This window comes from Phoxinus phoxinus, assembly GCF_949152265.1.
Source record: "Phoxinus phoxinus genome assembly, chromosome: 10".
In the NCBI taxonomy this organism is placed as follows: Eukaryota; Metazoa; Chordata; class Actinopteri; order Cypriniformes; family Leuciscidae; genus Phoxinus; species Phoxinus phoxinus.
In genome coordinates this window covers 36,711,819-36,731,818 of record NC_136885.1, presented here as the reverse complement: position 1 = coordinate 36,731,818, position 20,000 = coordinate 36,711,819, and the positions used below count along the sequence as shown (strand labels likewise).

Here is a 20,000-nt window from a genome sequence, read left to right as displayed (position 1 = left end):
ATGCTTTTGTATTCAGACATTCAGGAGTGTGTGTTGATGGATATCATGTACATATTTTAATGTTGTGCACGTGACGTGCCTGTTTACACACACATTATCCGTCCATTTACCAGTGACATGAGCACAGCAGCTATAGTGTGTCTCTCTCTCTCACTCACTCTCTCTCACACACACACACACACACACGGCAGAAAGTGTTTCTGAGAGATAGAGAAGAGAGATATGAGAAATGAAGGAGTGTGTCAGGATGAGGTTAGTGTTCGACAGCAGTCTCTCTGACTTCCGCTTTGAAATGGTTTATTTTGTGTGTGTGTAGAGCATTTAAAACACTCCCTCACACACACACACACACACACACACACACACACACACACACACACACACACACACACACACACACACACACTGCATGAGTTAAGAGCTCCATCTAGTGCTCATTATCGGCATGATTTAAAGTCCCCCTGAGATGTTAAGGTAATATTGGAACGGGTTAACAACATTTGCATGTAAACAAATATTAATAGTTTTTTCAACGCATATTTCAACGCATTCAACGCAAATATCAACGCAAGAATGAATTTTTTTCACATTTTTGTACTAGCAGATGCTTTGAGCGGATTCCTGATCACACATTTATCCAGAGTGAAACACACACACACACACACAAATATATATATATCCTTTATTTAAACAGGAAATGTCCCATTGAGACACTTTTATAAGGGAGTGTAACACAATTTTCAACCATGAGCTGAAGGACAATACATTACGTAAATTAAAATACAATACAGATTTACAAAAAGTTTAAAAAATATTTACATAGAAAGTTTAAAAAGAGTTTAAAATATATAAAAAAACAAAATAAGGACTAAAAATCGAGATCTACCTCGTTAATTACAGCAGGTGCACATCCGTCAGATACGCTGGCTTTAAAGCGGCTAATATACTATATATATATATAAGGACATTAGCGCTCCAGTCTTCAGCCTAGCGTTCCCGACGAAGGCCCATCAGTCAGACTCTGTCCTCGTTCTGCGTACCTTACAAAGTAGTCCGTCACTAGATCTTAAATGATATGTACTTTGCATATGAACACATTTTAAACAGATATAAGAAGGCAAAATACCTAAAATAGCCCAACCCTAACCCTAACCTGTATAACCCTAACCCTAACCTGTATAACTCTAACCCTAACCTGTACCTGTATAACTCTAACCCTAACCTGTACCTGTATAACTCTAACCCTAACCTGTATAACTCTAACCCTAACCTGTGGAGAGGCAGGGATGTGTCCGATAGCCAGCATCTGTGATGGACCGCATGATAAAGAGGGTCAAGCATGGACAAAGTAGATGGACAAGCAAATTGATAGATGATATCACCATAATCTCTGAGACAGGAGTAATCCTGCAGTTTCTTCTGTGTAGTCTTAAAAAATATCAAGATTTCAATCTATATAAAAATGTCAGAGTGAATTTAAGTTATATAGCAAGAGCTTCAATATGTGTTTTAAAGGTAAAACCTTTGACCAGCCAGATACCCAAGTATTAGTGTGTGTGTGTGTGTGTCTGTGTGTGTGTGTGTGTGTGTGTGTGTGTGTGTGTGTGTGTGTGAGAACAAACTGTGACACAGAAAACTGATTCTAAATTCACTTTATTCTGATTTGGCAAAAATCTTTTTTCACATGTTCATCATTACTTCTCTTACATATCCTCGTATGAATCATTAGAGACTATTATTCTCAAGAGCTAAAGCTGTGAGAACAAATAAAAAATCAACATTTGGTCCTTAAATGTGCAATCTAGGCAACATGGTATCGAAGGGAGAAGTAGACATAATCTCACTATCGGCACAAAACACTAAGGAACGGTGTGTGTGTGTGTGTGTGTGTGTGTGTGTGTGTGTGTGTGTGTGGTGTGGGTGTGTGTGTGTGTGTGGGTGTGGGTGTGTGTGTGTGTGTGTGTGTGTGTGTCACTGAACGGAAGCGGCTACAGTACAAGAGCAAGAGAAAGATGAAAGCTGCTCTGGTCCAGATGAAAGAGCGCAGAGCTTCAGGTGTGTGTGTGTGTGTGTGTGTGTGTGTGTGTGTGCGTGCGTGTGTGTGTGTGACACTGACGACAGAGAGAGAGGGGATCAGAACTAAAGCACTGCTGTATGCTCGCTGTTTAGTGCAACACACAATCAAAACAAATCACGACTTCAGTTACTGTGAGAATATGAACATATATCATATATTCCAAAACTAACATCAAACACCTGAGACGACAAACTACTAATGGATTGCTTCTATTTTTTAATCAAAAGAATTATATTGATGTATTCTTTACAGTTATTTAAATAACTTTTGTCACATTTGTGATGCTAATTATTAGTTATTTAATGGGCAAATGTTACAGTGGTGATTAAAAAGGAGACGAGAGGGGAGAAGCCGCAAACAACGTTTTAAACTGAAAAGTGGGTCAGTTTATGGAGACTCGGGTCGTGAGGTTTCTGAGCATGCCGACTCTGGCCATCAATAAAATCATATTTAACATAACTCAAACTCTGGTGCTTTTCCCTAAACCCTCCCGCATAAAGTTGAAATACAGTCTTATTTTATTTCCATCACCGTATATATTCTGGCACCAAATGGAAACTCGACATCGCAACAAAAATTCTCCTTTCCGAAGAGAAAATAATTCATAGATGTGGTAAGAAGGAAATCATGTCATTGTTTTATTTCCTAAATATGAACTTTGGTAATTCTTCACTCAGGTCTCAAGATTTTAAATGTGATTTGATTCTTTTGACTTGCATACTGATCAGGTAATCACCGGCTAACGGTCTAACAGATGGACGGACGGCGCTAGACAAACACACGTACACAAAATTGGTTAGAACGATAAAATTGTAGTTCTGTTTTTCCATGTAGAAATTAATGTTCTACACTATGCACCATTTAAAGTTTACAGGCAGTGTACACTAAATTAACACAAATTCACTGTGTCTAAACATTTTCTTCAGTCTCAAATTATGCTATTCTAGTAAGTGCCCGAGGGACGCCAGGACACGCTCCGTACGCCCGGACACGCTCCGTACGCCCGGACACGCTCCGTACGCCCGGACACGCTCCGTACGCTCGGACACGCTCCGTACGCTCGGACACGCTCCGTACGCCCGGACACGCTCCGTACGCCCGGACACGCTCCGTACGCCCGGACACGCTCCGTACGCCCGGACACGCTCCGTACGCCCGGACACGCTCCGTACGCCAGGACACGCTCCGTACGCCCGGACACGCTCCGTACGCTCGGACACGCTCCGTACGCCCGGACACGCTCCGTACGCCCGGACACGCTCCGTACGCTCGGACACGCTCCGTACGCTCGGACACGCTCCGTACGCCCGGACACGCTCCGTACGCCCGGACATGCTCCGTACGCCTGGACACGCTCCGTACGCCTGGACACGCTCCGTACGCCAGGACACGCTCCGTACGCCCGGACACGCTCCGTACGCCCGGACACGCTCCGTACGCCCGGACACGCTCCGTACGCCAGGACACGCTCCGTACGCCCGGACACGCTCCGTACGCCCGGACACGCTCCGTACGCCTGGACACGCTCCGTACGCCAGGACACGCTCCCTACGCCCGGACACGCTCCGTACGCTCGGACACGCTCCGTACGCCCGGACACGCTCCGTACGCCAGGACACGCTCCGTACGCTCGGACACGCTCCGTGCGCTCGGACACGCTCCGTACGCTCGGACACGCTCCGTACGCTCGGACACGGAAGTGCAAAAAAGTTCTAATCCTGTGACAAACGCTCAGTCACGGTCAGTGATTGTAAATCCCTAGCTGGTTCTCGGCAGGTTAAGCTTTCATTGTCTCCAGGTTGTGTATGATCTGATATGAAAATGCTCCTTGTATCTTTAACATTCTGTGCAAATGCGTCATAAAGTGGTGGCAGGTCTGCGGTTGCATTCCCTTTAAGACATTTTTGGCAAATGACAGAATTTATGTCTAGACTATGAAAGATTTGGTTACACTTTATTTTAAGGTGTCATTGTTACAGTGTAATTATATATTATATATTACTGAGTAATATGAATTATCTACATGTACCTACTATAGGGTTAGTTGAGGGTTATTTGCATGTAATTATGCATAATTTACTGTTATTACTATGGTAAGTACATGTAACATATGTAACAGGGACACTGTAAAATGAAGTGTTACCAAAGATTAAAAGCGCTCATCTGGTTTTCTGTTGAAAGAAAAGACCAGCGTTTATTTTCTGTGAATTTCAAACATATTTTAGGGGCTCTGTGAAAGATCATGGTCCTATAGCATGTTTTGCTGGTGATCAACACGACTGTGTTGGGTCACCAGTCAGACCGGTGACATTTCTCAGCAGGGCTACAAAAGTTCTTGAGTCAAACATTTTCTTCTCTTTTTTGAGTCAAACATTTTCTTCTCTTTTTTCTTGCTTTTACCTTGATCGGTTGTAAAGATGGGGATAGATGTAAAGTCGGGGGGTCAAACCTTCCCATGGTCAAGACTGACCAAAACTGGGAGGGCCGGATGTAGAGAACACGCTCATAGACTGAACTGATATCTCATCTCCTGAATCCGCCATGGACAAAACTTGAGCCTCCCACCAGCGTCCGCCTTACTCATATCTTAGCAGGATACTTTAGTCTCTTTGTCTCTGAATCTCTCTGTGTCTGAGGCAAGTCCTGCTCTTTCTTTGCCTCTTTTGCTGAAGCGGAGGTGGAGATGGACTGGAGGACTGTAGGTGAGGAGGCAGGAATGGGAAATGGACTTAAGGTCTGAGTCTGGGAAACAGCTGGCTTCTGCGGAGACTGTGAAGTTGCAGGAGATGGAGTGGATGCAGGAGAAGGGGATGGTGTGTGTGATTGGGCCAGAACCGGCGTTGAGGGTCTGCTTTGGGCTGGGCTGTTGATTGGAGAGCCTAGGGTCCAAGATGAGCTCGGAGTGTGTATGGGAGTTGGGGTTTGGGTAGAGATCGGAGAACGTGCCGGAGGAGGACCAAGGACCGGGACAGCGGCTGGCATCTGGACAGAAGTGCTTTGGCTCAGGGTGGAACTCAGAGGTTTACTTGGAGTCTGGGTGGGAAGTGGACACTGGATGCAGGCTGAGGTCGGAGATTGTGCCGCGGCTAGGATATGGATGGGAGTTGGACACCGACTCTGGTATTGGGATTGGATGGCCACTGGTGTTCTAGATTGGGTGGGGGTCTGAATAGGGGTTTGAGTAGGGGTTGGGGTTCGAGTTGGGGTGGGGGTTTGAGAAGGAGTGACGGTGGGTGTTGAGTTGGTTGTGCAGGATAACGGTGGAGGAGAGGGTTTGACACGGGAATTCTGAGCCAAAGAGGTGCTGGAAGATGAAGTTGGAGAGGTGGAGAAGGATAGAGAGGGAGAAGCAGGGCGTAGGCAAGGAGGAGGAGAGGTTGAAGGAGAAGTCGGTATTGCAGTGCCGGATTTGACTCGCTGGGTTTGGGGAACACCTAGACCAGAATATGCGGCCATGAGAGATAAAGGAGGGTTGGTGGAGCAAAGAGGGATTTGCTTTGGGGAGGACGAGAAGGCGGCGAGGGGTGGCGGAGCAGATCCTGGTGTGAGTGGAGGTGTGTGTGTCAGCTGAGAGGGCAAGAGTAGGGGTGTGTGTGCAGGCATCTGTGTGGCACCAAGCTGTGGCGCATTTGAGCTCAAAACACCTGCACTTCCTCCTCTAGCGAGTCCTGCTGATAAAAGGAAGGGTGCCGGCAGCAGGTTTCCTCCGGATGCTTTCCGATGGAGAGGTGGGAGAGGCTGAACGCCCACCCAGCTGCGGTGGGGAAGAGTCGGCTGGGAGGCGGAGAGCAGTCTTGCCTCTTGGGTGAGCCGACCGATCATTGGGAGCCCTTGGGTGCTCCCTCCTCCAACGTGGCGTAGTAAAGCCTCTTTAGCCCCCTGTGGCCCGGATCCGGCGCTACGTCCTTCGATAGACGGCGCTGCAACTACTGAGGGAGGCGGGACTTTATGGACAGGTGACGATGTGGGCTCTGTGTGGAGGCGGAGGCTGTAATGGAGAGTTCTGCTAGCCTGTAGGGGAGCAGACACTGACGACGCAGATGTGGGAGTTTTTCCAACTCCACCTGCTGAAGGAGCCACGGCGGTCGGTCCCATAGTGGAGGGTGAGGGTGAAGGTGTTATAGAGGACGGGACTCCACGCGGGGGCAATGCCCCCATCACACCGATGAGGGAGCTGAGCGACTGCCGAGGGAGTAGAATGGGCGGACGGGGAGGGGAAAGAGGGCATGACGAGGGTGACGGCGAGATGGGAAGAAAGATGGCAGCTCCGAGGGCATGTTGTTGTTGAAGCTGTTGCTGCAACTGTTGCTGCTGCTGTTGCTGATGCATCAAGGCAATGGCCACGTTGGTGGTGGCAGCAGCCGTCTGGAGGGGGGCGTGGACCAGCGGTGCCCAGATCAACGGATGAGGTCGGGGTGAGACTGTGCCTGCGGTGCTGCTTCGGTTGCTCGCAGCTGTGAATTCCTGCATGGTGGGCATGCTGTCGTGCTTCACAATTTGCTGGACCAGAACACTATCACAAGAACCCAGACCGGTGCCTCCTTGTCCTCCACCGCGGCTCCCTCCGCCCCGTCCCAAACTGCTGCCCGCAACAGACCCTCCCTGTGAGGTCTTGCGCAACAAAATCGAGTTCTTCTTACCTGTGAGAAAAAGGAATTCAGAATAGGGTTAGGACAGAAAGAAAATAATTGAATATGTTATTAACCATTGGGATTTGGGATGAGGGATTTAAGAAATAGTGAAAGCAAAGAAGAAGAGATTTATTTATTTGTTGCAGTGATGAGTTTCAGGTTTATGAAGTGGCAAAAGCAACAGGAAGGTTTTACCGATGCGATCAAGTCTGTCCGCTGCCACCGTCTCGAAGGCCCGTCTCATCATGGGATGCTCTTCCAGAACCTCGTTGAAACTGCCCACACTGAGGGAGTAGAGTCGACAGTACGTATCTGCTCGAACACTAGCGGTCCTCCTGCCACGTGTCAACAGACAGATCTCTGGGTGAAGGAGAAGACCACAGGAAGATTACAGCGGGATCTATAGGACAATTAAACCACTTGACCAGGGGTGTGTTTCCTGAAGCCAAATATGGTCGCAAGTCACTTAAAAAATTGGATTTATTAAACATATAATGGGAACATTAGAAAAATGTTCTCAGAACATATTTTTGTTAGTTGGGAAAGCTCAGTACAAACATCTGACATCAACCAATCAGCTGTAAACTCACCTCCAAAGTATGAGCCATCACTGAGCTTGGTCTCCCTGTTTCCACGAGTGAGTACGCTGACCCGTCCGTGCTGGATGAAATACATTTTACGGCCAACGGTTCCCTCCCGAATGATGAAGTCATTGGGCTGGAAGACCTCAAACTTCAGCTTTGTGAGCACTGCTGTCACGAAGTTTGGGTCAGCGTTAGCGAAGAGAGGCATGTTAGCCACCAAGCTACGGCAGTTGAAGCTAACGATTTCCTGTTAAGGTCACAAGTACACATTATTTAGATGGTTAAAGCTTGTAAAATGCAACAACAAAAACTCACATATACATACCAGGAGTAACTATAGCACAACAACGCTGGTGTTTGAATATAAACTAAAATAGTTCTGTGAAGTCACGGAAAATTTAAACTTTAGGCAGCCATGAGTTTAGTGTTGACAAACCTCCTTTAAGGGGTCGCTCAGCTCTCCCAGAATGTTGTCCTCATCAAACATCTTGCCCTGGTATCGATGTTCATAATACTCGTGGATTTTCTGCCTGACATCTGATGGAAGCTTATGAAAAGACATGTACTGCTCCACCTGCTTATACTGGACGACACACAGGGCGCTGTTAGTCAGACTCGCGGAACCTGCTCACGCTCTAAACTTCTCATTTCTCAGACAAATTTGATGCGCAATTAATTAATTGGCACATCATGCGAGTAATTCGCATGATAAAGTTACAAAAGTAATTCAGTCAAGAGCAGTGAGTGATTGTTCTCGGTCTTTTGTTGCTTGATTAACATTAAAAACACAGACGGCACGCTAAAAAATCTTTGGTTATTTTTTCTACCCAAATCTTGGGTTGAGCCTTTTGGGTCAGTTTTTTTCGGTTATCTTTTCAATGCTGGGTTGTTTTAACCCAATTTTGTGTCAAATATGGACAAACCCAAATGTTGGGTTAAATATGTAACTAAAAAGTTTGACCCAACAGCTGGATTTGACCCATATTTGGATTGAATCAACCCAGCATTTTTTATAGCGTCGTTCTTGTGTAACCCAGATCCTGGGTCAGATATTTATTTACAGTCAAAATGTTGAATTTTTCTTCTAATATTTGTTAAACAAGCTTAAATGTTGTAAATATGTATATTAAATATGTTATACTGTAAAATATATTCAAAAATAAAGTAATTATCATGCAAACCAGTGGTTGTGTGGAGTATTTTAGAAAAAGTTTAGAGGATTTAAAGGTAGGGTTGGTAATCCTGTTCAGAAACATTTTTTTTTATACTGGGTGAAATGGTCCTTCCATTCTGATAGTAGTCAATACATTATGTGTTCAGAAAAAGGAATGAAACAAATCTGACCTCTGTAGCAGCTGTAGGACAGTAAAAACTCTGACCAATCACTGCCATTCGGTGTGAATGTAAAGAACCAATCATATGCCTTCATGTCTCGTGCCCGAGCACCACTGCGTGCACAGCAGTGATGCGCGGGTCAATGTATAAACAACCCGCACCCGACCGACGTTTTCAACTAACCCGCCCGCAACTCGGACCGCAAAAAAAAGAAAGAAAATATTGTACCCGACCCGCGTTTTTTAAAGTATCTAGTAAATGCTCAACGCGTCATGGGCCATAGACGGAGGAACTAGGGGTGCGCATTTTTCAGAATACTGTATGATATAGCCTAGTGTTTTGTAATAAAGGCTTGATTTATTCATTTATTTCATTTCACTTTCTTAACAATTAAGATGCTGCATGTGTGTATCCAGTCTAATCGAAGTGTGCGTCTCTCCCCGGACTTTCCCAACAAAAATCCCGCCCCCTCTCAGCAAATAGGCTACATAAAACTGACATTACTGAGCTATATGCGTTTAAAAGTAGCCTATTAAAATGGCACAATGGCATTGCTCAGTTCAACGCGTTGGGAAATCGGGCATTTTGTCCCGCGTCAGCTTTTATTCAAAAGTTAATAACGCGCTCAACATTCAAAAGGTAAATAAGGATTTCCCACTTTCATCTGCAGACTGAGCTCGTGCGTCATCCTCGCGCATTCAGACAATAAAGTGTAGACCTATGTATTTCATAGAACATTGTGTCTAGTACTATATAAATTACAAAGGTAAACGACCCGACCGACCGCGACCCGAATATCATTAAAATATTTTTGGATGACTCGTAACCGCGGGCGCAGGCACCCGCTCATTTTGGATCAACCCGCGCATCACTGGTAGGTACATGCAACTGACTCCAAATGTGGATGCGCGTTCATGTTTGTGGGGGGGCGTAGCTTTGGACGGAGCACTGACAGGAGGGGGCGGAGCTTAGAAGATGTGCCACTTTCAAATCTGGCTAGCTCTACAACATTACCTACTCTAGCTTTAAGTTAATCAGTAAACATTAATTCATGTATGAAGTAAAATATAATACTATAGTAAAAATGAATTAAGCCAGTATGATGGGTTAAATTAACACATTATGCTGGGTTAAATAAACAACCCAATTTGCTGAGTAAAATTAACCCAACATGTGTTCTATCTTTACCCAGCCCTTGGGTTGAAAAGAACCCACGTTGGGAACAGATCCAACACACTGATACACGTGTGTTTTATTTCTCAACTGTTGAAGTTCAGGTAAGACACAACTGACTATGTTTATAAAGAAGCTTGCCAAGATAGGCATTTACCTTCTCCTGGTACTGTCTGCGGGACGAGTCCAGGGACTGGATGAGGGCCGTGGCGTGGCCGATGAACATGGCGTAGCACGTGGCGCCCACGATCATGCTGAGCATCGTGAGCCAGACGTCCGTCATTCCCTCGGGAGCCTGAGCGCCGTAGCCGATGCACAGCATGTGACTCATGGCCTTGAAGAGAGCGTACGAGTACTGGATGCCCCACGTGTCGTTCTGAAACACAGAGCAGACCCTCGACTCGTGACAGAAACACTGCGCTGCACACGGGCCGTCTTTGGGGGAAAGAAACTTCTCAGATTTTGTTCAAAATGTTGCTTTTTTATGAAACTTAGCCACATTCAAGAGTTGATTAAAAAAAGATAAAATGGGTTTTTTGTTTAAAAGCAGAAGCTCTGTTTTTTGTTTTGATAAATTGCATGTTCAGACATTCAAACAACAATATACAGGTGAAACAAAAAAAAAATGAATATTGTGAAAAGGTTTTCATAAGCTGTAAGCCATAATCATCAAAATTATAACAAATAAAGGCTTGAAATATCTCACTTTGCATGTAATGAGTCTATATAATATATTAGTTTCACCTTTTAAGTTGAATTACTGAGATAAATGAACTTTTGCACCATATTCTAATTTTTTGAGTTTCACCTGTGTTCTGGGGGCCATTACATTTCTGTGAAAATGATAAAAATGTTAAACTTTTTTTTAAATACGCTGGCGGGGAAAGAGTTAAATGTCAAGTCAGCTGCCCATCTGCATCTTTACAATATTTTAAAATGTACATGTACTGTGACTCTATATTTAGTATAGGTGTTTATTACACATCAAAAACTGTTACATATCACTTCTGCTTTATTTGCTTCTATTTATTCAGCGCTGCCTTATTTATACTGCCTTACTTATGACACACACTCGTTCTCAGACCAGCCGCTCATGAACACACACTCGCTCTCAGACCAGCCGCTCATGGACACACACTCGTCCTCAGACCAGCCGCATCAGTGTGTGATAGTGTGTAATCAGTGTGTGATAGAGCCGATGTGTTCTTCTATTGCCTTTTCACACTCACACACAAAGCAGCAATTCCCAAAGATTACAAACAATTCAATTCGGGACTCAACGAGTTATAAATATGGTTAGTTGATTTTCACGACGGAAGGCGGCCATTCTTCACAACTCCATGACCGAGTTATTATTAGATTATGAATTTAACCCTTCGAGCCTCTCTTCACTCGGCTCTTCTGTAAGTCTCCGTACGGTTTAAAGCACACAGTGTTTATGTGGCCGTTTCTCCCTGCGAGTCTCTCAAGGAATCTTCCACACTGTCAGGCAGATTTTCCCTGCGTCGCGTCACATGGGGATTCACCCTCGTTTCCATCAGCGCTACATCTACACAAGCAGCCTCGTGATCAGTGTGTGAGCGGTGCCGTGATCAGTGTGTGAGCGGTGCCGTGATCAGTGTGTGAGCGGTGCCGTGATCAGTGTGTGAGCGGTGCCGTGATCAGTGTGTGAGCGGTGTGAGTGTGTGAGCGGTGTGAGTGTGTGAGCGGTGTGAGTGTGTGAGCGGTGCCGTGATCAGTGTGTGAGCGGTGTGAGTGTGTGAGCGGTGTGAGTGTGTGAGCGGTGCCGTGATCAGTGTGTGAGCGGTGTGAGTGTGTGAGCGGTGCCGTGATCAGTGTGTGAGCGGTGTGAGTGTGTGAGCGGTGCCGTGATCAGTGTGTGAGCGGTGTGAGTGTGTGAGCGGTGTGAGTGTGTGAGCGGTGTGAGTGTGTGAGCGGTGTGAGTGTGTGAGCGGTGCCGTGATCAGTGTGTGAGCGGTGCCGTGATCAGTGTGTGAGCGGTGCCGTGATCAGTGTGTGAGCGGTGTGAGTGTGTGAGTGGTGCCGTGATCAGTGTGTGAGCGGTGTGAGTGTGTGAGCGGTGCCGTGATCAGTGTGTGAGCGGTGTGAGTGTGTGAGCGGTGCCGTGATCAGTGTGTGAGCGGTGCCGTGATCAGTGTGTGAGCGGTGCCGTGATCAGTGTGTGAGCGGTGTGAGTGTGTGAGTGGTGCCGTGATCAGTGTGTGAGTGTGTGAATGGACCAGCAGGGCATCACAGGACGCTTCGAGCTGCAGAACTGAGTGCAAACTAGTCGCCACAGCCAACATGCGCTCCAGTGCTGAGCTGAAGCAGAAGCTCGACCGCAGCGGCCGTCTGTGTGTGTGACGCGCGCGCGCGCGTGTGTGTTCTGTGAATGAGAGGACTGTGTTTATCTCCCCGGTGCTCAACACTGACATGATGGAAGAGATATAGCAGATCTGCTGCTGTCTGGGGAACGCTGAGCATCCGCTGTGTAGCAACCATCACCATGACAACAGCGGCGGAAAACCCTACTGTAGTGAGTCAGCGACTGTGTGTGTGTGTGTGTGTGTGTGTGTGTGTGAGTGTGTGAGTGTGTCCTGTTTTTAATTAGATTTTTTTAATGTTACCTCAATATTCCGACAAGACAAGCAGGTGCATGTAGTAGTGAGACAAACACACACACACACCCATTCTCTCTCTCTCTCTCTCTCTCTCTCTCTCTCTCTCTCTCTCACACACACACGTGCGCGCGCACACACTCTCACACACACACAGGCACGCACACACACACACTATCTCTCTCTCTCTCTCTCACACACACACACACGCACGCACATGCACACACAAACACACGCAGTCGTGCTGCTCCACAGGTCTCTCACACACACACACACACACATGCAGTCGTGCTGCTCCACAGGTCTCACACACACACACACACAAACACACACGCGCAGTCGTGCTGCTCCACAGGTCTCACACACACACACACACACACAGACACAAACACGCGCACACACACACACACACGCACAAACACGTGCACACACACACAAACACACACGCAGTCGTGCTGCTCCACAGGTCTCACACACACAGATCCGTGTTCACGCTGTGACTCTTGCAGAACACTGATCTGCTCCACTGAGCGGCCCGACGGTGAGCTGTTTGATTATTATTATTACACGGCTCTGTGGAATGCTTGATTCTGATTGGTCAATCGCGCTGTAAGTTATTCCCAGATAACAGCCGCTGAGAACAGAAGCACCGGCTCATCCGGGTCACTGAAGTCAGCAGCGCTACACACTCGCTAGGAACGGGTTGCGTTTGATGAGCTAATAAAATATTAAAACTCAGTCGGATCAATATTTTGTGTCCAGTTATTTAATTCAGTATCGTGGACTCGCTCTCTCTCGTTTCATACAAACGCAGCGGCGGCCATTTTGTAACTATTGTTTTGTACACTGTTGAATTATAAGATACAAACCCGTACGATTTTACAACAGTTTAATCTCAAATCAATATCTCTGATCTCCATAATTATTTATTCAGCCGGTTGTTATCTCAGAATAAACCCCTTCAGGTGTGTGTGTGTGTGTGTGTGTGTGTGTGTGTGTGTGTGTGTGTGTGTGTGTGTGTGTGTGTGTGTGTGTGTGTGTGTGTGTGTGTGTCTGTGGTGTGTGTGTTGCTCACCACCATGTTGTTCTTGGAGACCCAGCAGTCGAGAGGGAAGTCCTGCAGCATCGGCACCAGGAACTGCAGACACCCGTCCCAGTGGCACAGCAGGAGCATCATGCCGATCAGGTTCACGATACGCACCATCGCACTGGCCAGGTCATAGGTCATGTGGAAGATCTGCGGGAAACACAAGTCAAGTCAAGTCACACACACAGACACACACAGACACACACACACACACACTTATCATCACTCTCCTGCTTAAAATGCTTGACTATACCAAACATCATGATTTTGGTCAATATTGAGATCATGAATATTTGACACAATTACTCACTGACATTTGACTAGGAGTGAGAAATATTTAAAAGTTTCATTTCACAATATTGTTATATTTAATTATGTTTTTTTGCTGGAAATAAGGATGTTTTGTTACCAATGGAAGCTTGTTTCCGACATGGAATAAAAAAATGAATCAGGAAATTGTAATTGTGATCTTCATTTCTCTCAATTCAATGAAAAAAGTCAGAATTGTGAGATAAAAATATAGATAAAAAGTTGCAATTACTTTTTATTTCATTCCTTGACAGAAACATGCGTCCATAATTAACATTTCATAACTTTAGATACCAGTAAAATATCACCATTCTTTATGTCACAGGAACACGAAATAATAGCCAAACTAATGCAATCAAAAAGATCTCAAGCTTAATTAAGACAAGTAATAACAAAATAACAAAAAAGTGACATCCGGCCGAGGAAAAAAGACATTAACATCCTGGATCACGTAAAATTATCAGGAAATTAAAATTCTGAAGTGAACTAATCCTTTAAAATGACTTGAACAGTTAAAATGGCAAAGATTATAAACCCATGCAAGTATAAACTTCATAACACTAGACGATATGAGAGCATCTCTGTGAAACAGAAGAACCGTTTTATCATGATTATCTTGCGTTCAGATTCGTTGGATGCTAAAATGGTAATTGGTAAATGTTCCCATAATACTTGCATAATGGTAAAACTTTAAAAACATTCCCTTAAAGGATTAGTTCACTTTTAAAGTGAAAATTCTGTCATCATATACTCACCCTTAAGTTGTTTCAAACCTGTATGAATTTCTTTCCTCTGCTGAACACAAAGGAAGATATTTAGAAGAATGTCAGTAACCAGACAGTTTTTGGTTCCCATTGACTTCCATAGTATATTTTTTTCCTACTATGGAAGTCAATGGGAACCAAAAACAGTTTGGTTACTGACATTCTTCTAAATATCTTCCTTTGTGTTCAGCAGAGGAAAGAAATTCATACAGGTTTGAAACAACTTAAGGGTGAGTATATGATGACAGAATTTTCACTTTAAAAGTGAACTAATCCTTTAATGTTTTCTCTATACGTAAGATCTTAATGGGAACATTAGCAAACCGTTGATAGAACATATTTCTGTTAGCTGGAGTGAGCCTCACCTCCTCCCACTGGTGAATGTACCGGATGAGACGGGACAACCGCAGCAAACGCAGAAGACTCAAGATCTTGGTGAATCTAACGATCCTCAGCGCTCGAGCCGTGCGGTACACCTGCGGGAAACACATGTACACCATCACACAGCATTCAGTTACAGACTAGTCTATCCTAGATACAGTTCAGGTTTGAAAGACTGACTGCACTGACAATATCAGACGAGAACAGAGCTTGATCTGAATAATGATCCTCTCTTCTTCTGTGGAGCTGCTTCACTCCTGAATCCAACTGTGTCTCATATTTGATGAAGTTTCATCATTGATTCTGTTATTCTCCTGTTTATTACTGTGAAGCTGCTCTGAAACAATCTGTACTGTATAAAGCTGTAGAAATAAAGCTGACTCGACTATGGGTCACTTCACTTGTTTGTTAAAGGGATAGTTCACCCAAAAATTACCATTCTGTCATCATTTACTCGTTTCATGTCATTCAAACATGTGAGTTTCTTATAGAAGGTTGTTTCCGCCACAGAATAAAAAATAAAAAGGTAATTGTAATGTTTATCTCACAATTCTATATCTAAGTTTATAAGTTTATAACTCTAATTCAGGGATAGGCGTTAAGGTGGCTTAATCGTACCTATCAGAACGTTAACATTTTGTTTATTTAAACAGGGAATTATCCAAATTAACAGTAAATTAAAGAGTGCAGCAAGGCTCTGTGTTCGGCCCGTTGCTATTTTTAATTTATATGTGTAACGGTCACCAGCTGGAGTGCCCTTGAGAGCCACCAGAGGGCACTCCACACCAGACTTTTATGTTCACTCACAGACTACATCTCCCATCATTCTCTGCCTGGACTCATCAGCACTCATTATCACATTCACCTGTATCTCATCTTCTTGTTTAGTTTACCCCATATAAGCCTGGTTTCTCCTGGTTTTCATGTCTCTTGGTTTTTTTGGATTTCTTGCCTGTTCCGTGGATTACTCTTTTGCCTCTGACCCCTGCCTGTTTTGTTTGTTTGTTTGTTTGTTTCTTTGTTTGGACTGCCTACCTGTGTTTGACCTCTTGCCTGTTATTTGGATTACCCCTTAAATAAACTGCATTTGGATTCTCCACCTTCCTGTCTTGGAGCAGTTCATGACAATATGCTGCAACTTGGTAATATTAAAGATGGAATTAGTTTCCACTGTTATGCTGATGATACTCAGTTATATATTTCATCACGACCAGATGGAATCTCTAAATTATCCAAGTTGACAGAGTGTGATAAAGATATAAAATATTGGATGACGTGTAATTTTCTTCTATTATATTCAGATAATAATGATGTATTACTTATCGGACCAAAAATCTGTACACAGGACATATTAGAATACAATTTGCGTTTAGAAGGATGTACTTTAACTCCATCCTCTACAGTTAAATACCTGGGAGTTATATTAGAGAACTACTTATCTTTCGAAAAATCATATTTCATATGTTACAAAAACATCCTTCTTCTACCTCAGAAACACTGCTAAGCTTCTGAACCTGCTTTCTGTTTCTGGTGCAGAAAAATTAGTTCATGCTTCCAAATACTCTTTCTTTCTTTAGTGGAACATAAAAAGATATTTTGAAGAACGTTGTGAACTGACTTTCAATGTATGGACAAAAAACAGCAACTCAATTTCCCAAAACATTTTCCTCATTTTTTGGCTGATATGTCTCTTAAAGAACCACAGATTTCTGAATGAGCTTCTGCTGTCGATACGTTTCAACCTGGGTTTGAAATTAACACCCGCCAAATGCGGGTAAAAATCAACTGTGGCGAGTAACGCTGTCAAATCACGAGCCAATTTGGTGTGTTATAATGTTTACTCACTTTGCTGGGGAAGTTCGTGTAAGCCAAATTTAGAGCAAATACTCGTGAGTCATAATGATATATTAAATACAGTATTGCGCAGAATCTGCTCATATCTGGCTTACGTGAACACACACGTCACTACGCAGCATAAAAGGGTTTGTTCATTTGCAATGAAGTAATAGTGAAGATTAAAAAGCATTTGGTTAACAGAAAAGACATTGTTATTTTCCAACATCATACTTTTTGGATGTTCTCTGTACTGTATTGATCTGTTGATTTGATCACACATTTATGGTGATGAGGATGAGGATGAAAAAGCTGTGAAGTAGTTCATCTGGTTAATCTTTTTCTTTTTGGCTAGTTGAAGTTCTGAATGGCCGGTAACTTAAAAATGTAGTAGCCAAAATTAAAAAGTTAGTTTCAAACCCTGGTGAAGAGAAAGCTTTGAGCTCTGAGGTTTCACGATGCCTCACTGAGAGACAGACAGACTTTGTTCCCCTACCTCGGAGTCCAGTCGAGCTTCCAGGTCCACCATCAGGAAGATATAATCCACCGGGATGGAAGACACGAAGTCCACAAGGAACCAGCTCTTCAGGTAGCGCTGGCGAATGGCCTTCGGGTCCAGCAGGATCTCAGTGCTGTCCTCTTTCACGATCCCGGTTCGGAAGTTCAGCACCAGGTCTACCAGGAACAGTGTGTCCGACACCACGTTGAAGATGATCCACGGAGGCGTGTTCTCGTCCTTGAAGAAGGTGATTCCCACCGGGAGGATGATGAGGTTTCCCACCATCAGCATCAGCATGAGGAGATCCCAGTAAAACCTGCAGACAGACGGTGGAGCGACTCCGTTAACCTGAGAAGACTCTTCCCTACACTTTAAATTAATGCCTTATTCTCTAACTGTGATTTTGTACATCGCGCGTGATCATAGGTAACTAAACCTATGCGCGTGAACTCGACAATCGACTACTATGGACTTCGACCGAAAACAGGATGTAAATACAGGTATTTGCGCCGGCTGAAATAACTCATTTTTATTAATATCTTTCACATCTACTGTAGTCAGATTCACTCGTGTTCACTCTGAAGGAATCATCTAACATGGCTGGGCACTTGTATGACACATCAAGGATGTTAAGAAGCTAAAAGCAGGTTTATAACGTGCCCCAATGAACTCAACAGGGTGCAAATTTTAAAAAGAGGATAACACGGTGTAGGCAACACCGATTTTTGTCGTTGTTCTCTGTATTGACAGCACTCCAAATTTACAAAAAATTAGCTCAATGTTAAAATTGACCGGAGTTCTCCTTTAACCATATTTTTGATAAAACTACGACGGTAATAGCCTGCCGAGACCAAAAATATGAGACGCCTGTGTTAAAGTCAATGGAGCGCTGTGAAGAAGTGTCGGACCTCTGTTGGAGCTCGTTCTTGGCTGCGCTGTGATTGGTCAATCTACATTCAAGGGTGTGGCTTAGCCAAAGGCGAATTCTGTTGTATATCGAGTGAAACGCTTCTAGAGCAAGAACAAATGTGGGCGGGGCTTGATTGTGTCTGTGAGGAATTGATTGGATGGTTGTGGTTTGCTATTGGCTGATCTCATGTGAGTGACAGGTTGCCCCGCCCACATAATCAGAGAAGAGAAGAGATGCTGCAAGAGGAACTTATTCTGATTCAAGATTACCAGGAACATGAATTTAACGCAATAATTATGTGCACCGATAAATCATTTAGAATTAATACTATAAAATAAGAATTGTCAGTTTTGATTTCATGGTAACTTTAATCAAAAGAAGTACCTGATTAGAAAGCATGTGATTTGGGATGCAGCTGTAGGATCTCGTTCATGTTTCAGTCGTTGTCTGTCAGGGTCTGATTATCTCTGTCTGTGGTTATGAGATCAATATTATTGATCATCTCCCAATGAGAGATGCAGAGCTGCATGGAGAGATAATACAGTAATGCAAGAGTCCAGCTGAGCCCGTCAGAAATCATCTGTCCTGCACTGACATCCTAGCGCAAACGAGAATGTGAAATAACAGACGGCTCAAGCTTCCTGATGGAGAAACTGGGACAGGAGAGCCGGTCTGATCCTCAACGTCACACACACAGACACACACACACATACGTTGCAGGTGTGCGATCGATCAGTAATAATCTGCTCATAATCTGTTTCCCATCGGCCCTGAATCTCTCTGCCTCGTTTCTTTATTCATAGTCTCCGTTTAACGTAATTGAAATCGTAGCTGATTGAATTATGCATTATGCATACATTGGATGAATAATGCATCACATTATGAATATTTGATCCATGCACATTTCTGACAGCAGACAGACTAATTAGGCTCATATGCATATTCAGATTTCATGTAAAGATACCAAAGAAAAGCTGCAAAAATTAAATACTTGTCTCATGTTATTTTAAATTACCACTGGGTTCGATTGCCAGGGAAAGCAATAACTGAGAACTGATAAGAATTTAAAATGTGTATCATGAAATGCAATTTAAGTCGCTTTGGATAAAAGCGTTAGCCAAATGCATAAATGTAAATACATTTTTAAAAAAGACGAAAAAAATAATTCTCATAAACATTGAGTGCTTTTTGGTACTATTAATGCTTCACTACATCCCTACATCACAACCTACATGTTCTCCTCCTGTGAGAAGACTTTACATGTGTTTGTGGATAAGATCGCCTCATTCTGTGCCTCTTTCTCTTTTGAAAGACGGATTAATTGAAACATTCTCCTGTCCCACAGATGTTGTCCCACCGCGTCTTCTAAAGGAGATTTTTTTAAACTATTGGGCCAAGAAACTATTAATAGCAGTTTGACCTCAGGTGTTTTTCCACTGGATTTTAAACTTGTGTGTTTAAAAGAGTGAAGTCTCCAGTGTGACGCAGTGTTCCAACCATCGATCAAACAAAACAAAAAAATCTAATTTGGACACAACGGTTCATGCCAATTTTCATCCAATTTCTAAACTCCCTTTTCTTTCTAAAATATTGGAGAACGGTGTATGCATCTTTTTCAGATTCACATGGAGTTTTAGAGGTATTTCGGTGTGGTTTTAAACCCACTAAATGCACTTTTAAAGGCTTTAACGACCACTTACGGGTCACCGACTCTGGAGTCCCTCAGGGCTCTATTCTCGGCCCAATGCCGTTTCCCTTCATGCTCCCATTAGGGTCCATTTTTAGGAAGCATGGCATTT

The 20,000-nt window shown here is 43.9% G+C and overlaps 1 protein-coding gene across 2 annotated transcripts in view; it reads right to left on the bottom strand.

The window, feature by feature from the left end:
* Positions 1-4,413: 4,413 nt before the first annotated feature.
* The window catches only part of LOC307005758 (potassium/sodium hyperpolarization-activated cyclic nucleotide-gated channel 4), a 19,388-nt gene continuing 3,801 nt past the window's right edge, over positions 4,414-20,000 (bottom strand). The window contains exons 2-10 of one of the 2 annotated variants that reach the window (XM_079626209.1): positions 18,586-18,724; positions 17,289-17,607; positions 14,944-15,054; positions 13,494-13,655; positions 9,958-10,176; positions 7,729-7,875; positions 7,299-7,539; positions 6,904-7,068; positions 4,414-6,717 (exon numbers count right to left, since the gene is read on the bottom strand). In XM_079626209.1, the coding sequence (XP_079482335.1) occupies positions 4,658-6,717; positions 6,904-7,068; positions 7,299-7,539; positions 7,729-7,875; positions 9,958-10,176; positions 13,494-13,655; positions 14,944-15,054; positions 17,289-17,588 (3,405 nt within the window). In that variant the 5' untranslated portion in view covers positions 17,589-17,607; positions 18,586-18,724 and the 3' untranslated portion in view covers positions 4,414-4,657. The remainder of the gene's footprint in view (positions 6,718-6,903; positions 7,069-7,298; positions 7,540-7,728; positions 7,876-9,957; positions 10,177-13,493; positions 13,656-14,943; positions 15,055-17,288; positions 17,608-18,585; positions 18,725-20,000) is intronic. The other variant, XM_079626210.1, reaches the window with a different exon arrangement.